Below are 1,950 nucleotides of genomic sequence, written 5' to 3'. Positions count from 1 at the left end.
TTTTTTTTTTTTTTTGGCGGAACCGGGGATTGAACTCAGGCCCTTGTGCTTGCCAGGCAAGTGCTTATTCTACTGAGCCATCTCCCCAGCCCCTGAATTATTTTTGATGTTTATTTTAAAATGGATTATGTTGAGTTTTCTAAGTATACTTAGTATTACCTATAAATAGAAGTGATGCTTTTTCTTCTTTTTTACTTCTTATGTTCCTGATTTTTTTTTAAAAAAAGTCACTTACTGCTGGGTTAGGTGGTGCACGCCTATAACCCCAGGACTCAGGGGGCTGAGATAGGAAGATTGCCAGGAGTTGGCCAGCCTGGGCTCCTCCGTTCATGAGTTCAAGGCCATCTGCACTACATAGTGAGACCCTGTCTCAGCTGCTCCTTCCAAATCGATTACATAGGCCAGTACTTCCAGCATAGAGGTCAGTAGTGGTAGAAACAGTGACACCTTATGACCTTCCTGATCTTATTATGGATGCTTCTGGTGATTTCCATGAAATAAGATACTAGCTTTAGGCCTGAAACTTCCTTAAGGGAGATGTTTTAAAATATTTTCCTCCTACAAATAACATCTTCTCATTTTACGATACACAAAAATTGCAAGTTTAAAATCATCCACCATTCCAGGTATTTTGTCTCTATTAGTACATGTTAGGTACTTTCTTTGTACCTAGATTCCTAAACACACTGTCACTGCACCTGCCCCTTCCTGTTGGACTTTTAGTCCTTTCCGGTAGTTCCACTATTCCAAGTCCCAGGATAAACACTGTGATGCTCAACCATGGACGTCACACTCGAGGTTATTTCTGGGTAGACACTCACAGAGGGAAGACGTCCTGGATGGAAGCCTGTGACAAGTGCCTCCAGTAGGGAATGTGCCACTTAGCTGTCCCCTCAGAGGCTCGAGTCTTAATTGTCTTTGTGGGCAGCTCACACCCCATTTGCTGTGTGGCCTAGATCCTGCAGGCGTACTGCTTCATCCTGGAGAAGCTCCTGGAGAATGAGGAAACGCAGATTAATGGCTTCTGCATCATTGAGAACTTTAAGGGCTTTACCATGCAGCAAGCTGCCGGCCTGCGGGCTGCAGATCTCCGGAAGATGGTGGACATGCTGCAGGTGAGGGCGCAGTGCTCTGAGCCACCCCTAGGTGGCGAGGCTGGGCATCACTTGCCCGTGTCACAGAGTGGGCAGTATCCTGAGGAGTTGACCACCGACTGCCATAGAGCAATGACAGCTAAGCGCAGTGGTGCAGGCCTAGAATTCCTTCACTTTGGGAGGCTGAGACAGGAAGATCGCAGGTTCAAGCCTAGTCTGGGTGAATTAGTGAGACCTTGTCTCCAAATAAAAAATAAAAAAGGGCTGACGATGTAACTCAGTGTGAAAGCCCTGGGTTCAACTCCCAGTGCCACCCAAAACAGTGACAACCAGGATCTGAACTGCGAACACTTAGGTGGTGATCAAAAGCTTGCCAAGTACTGGCTCATCATTTCACTGACTCAAGGGCATCCTCTCCTGCTTCCTTGCTTCATTTTACAACCTAATAGCTGAGGCTCAGCAGTGAAGGTGACTTCTTAAGGTTGCCCAGCAATAACGTGGCAGAGGCTAGGCTTGAATCGACATCTGACCTGGAATGGCAGGCTCTCTGTCCCTGTGAATCACATTGCCTATTTTTGCTTGCGAATTTACCCCGAGGAAGGGTTGTCACTACCCTACCAGGGTGGACTCACTCCTCTGCACACAGCTGTGTTGACAGCCCTTGTTTAGAGCTGCCTTAGGTCCACTCTGTGTGTGTGGGGGGGAAGGACAGGTGAGAGTTGGGAGGCTGCATGTGGCAGCTGCTGAAGGAAAATGAGGCGTGACAGTGGTGACCCTGTGGTCTATCAGAGTGTGCAGCCTACTCAAAACTGGGCATTGGGGGCTGGTGAGATGGCTCAGTGGTCTAAAGCACCTA

At 47.8% G+C, this 1,950-nt stretch overlaps 1 protein-coding gene across 1 annotated transcript in view; it reads left to right on the top strand.

Moving 5' to 3' along the window:
• The window catches only part of Rlbp1 (retinaldehyde binding protein 1), an 8,495-nt gene that overhangs the window by 5,187 nt on the left and 1,358 nt on the right, over positions 1-1,950 (top strand). The window contains exon 6 of the mRNA XM_004623290.2: positions 957-1,115. Coding sequence (XP_004623347.1) covers positions 957-1,115 — 159 coding nt within the window. The remainder of the gene's footprint in view (positions 1-956; positions 1,116-1,950) is intronic.

The sequence above is a fragment of the Octodon degus genome, unplaced genomic scaffold (genome assembly GCF_000260255.1).
Source record: "Octodon degus isolate 3935 unplaced genomic scaffold, OctDeg1.0 scaffold00002, whole genome shotgun sequence".
Classification (NCBI taxonomy): Eukaryota; Metazoa; Chordata; class Mammalia; order Rodentia; family Octodontidae; genus Octodon; species Octodon degus.
Note: the sequence above shows the minus strand (reverse complement) of the source record. Positions and strands in the feature narration are given on the sequence as shown.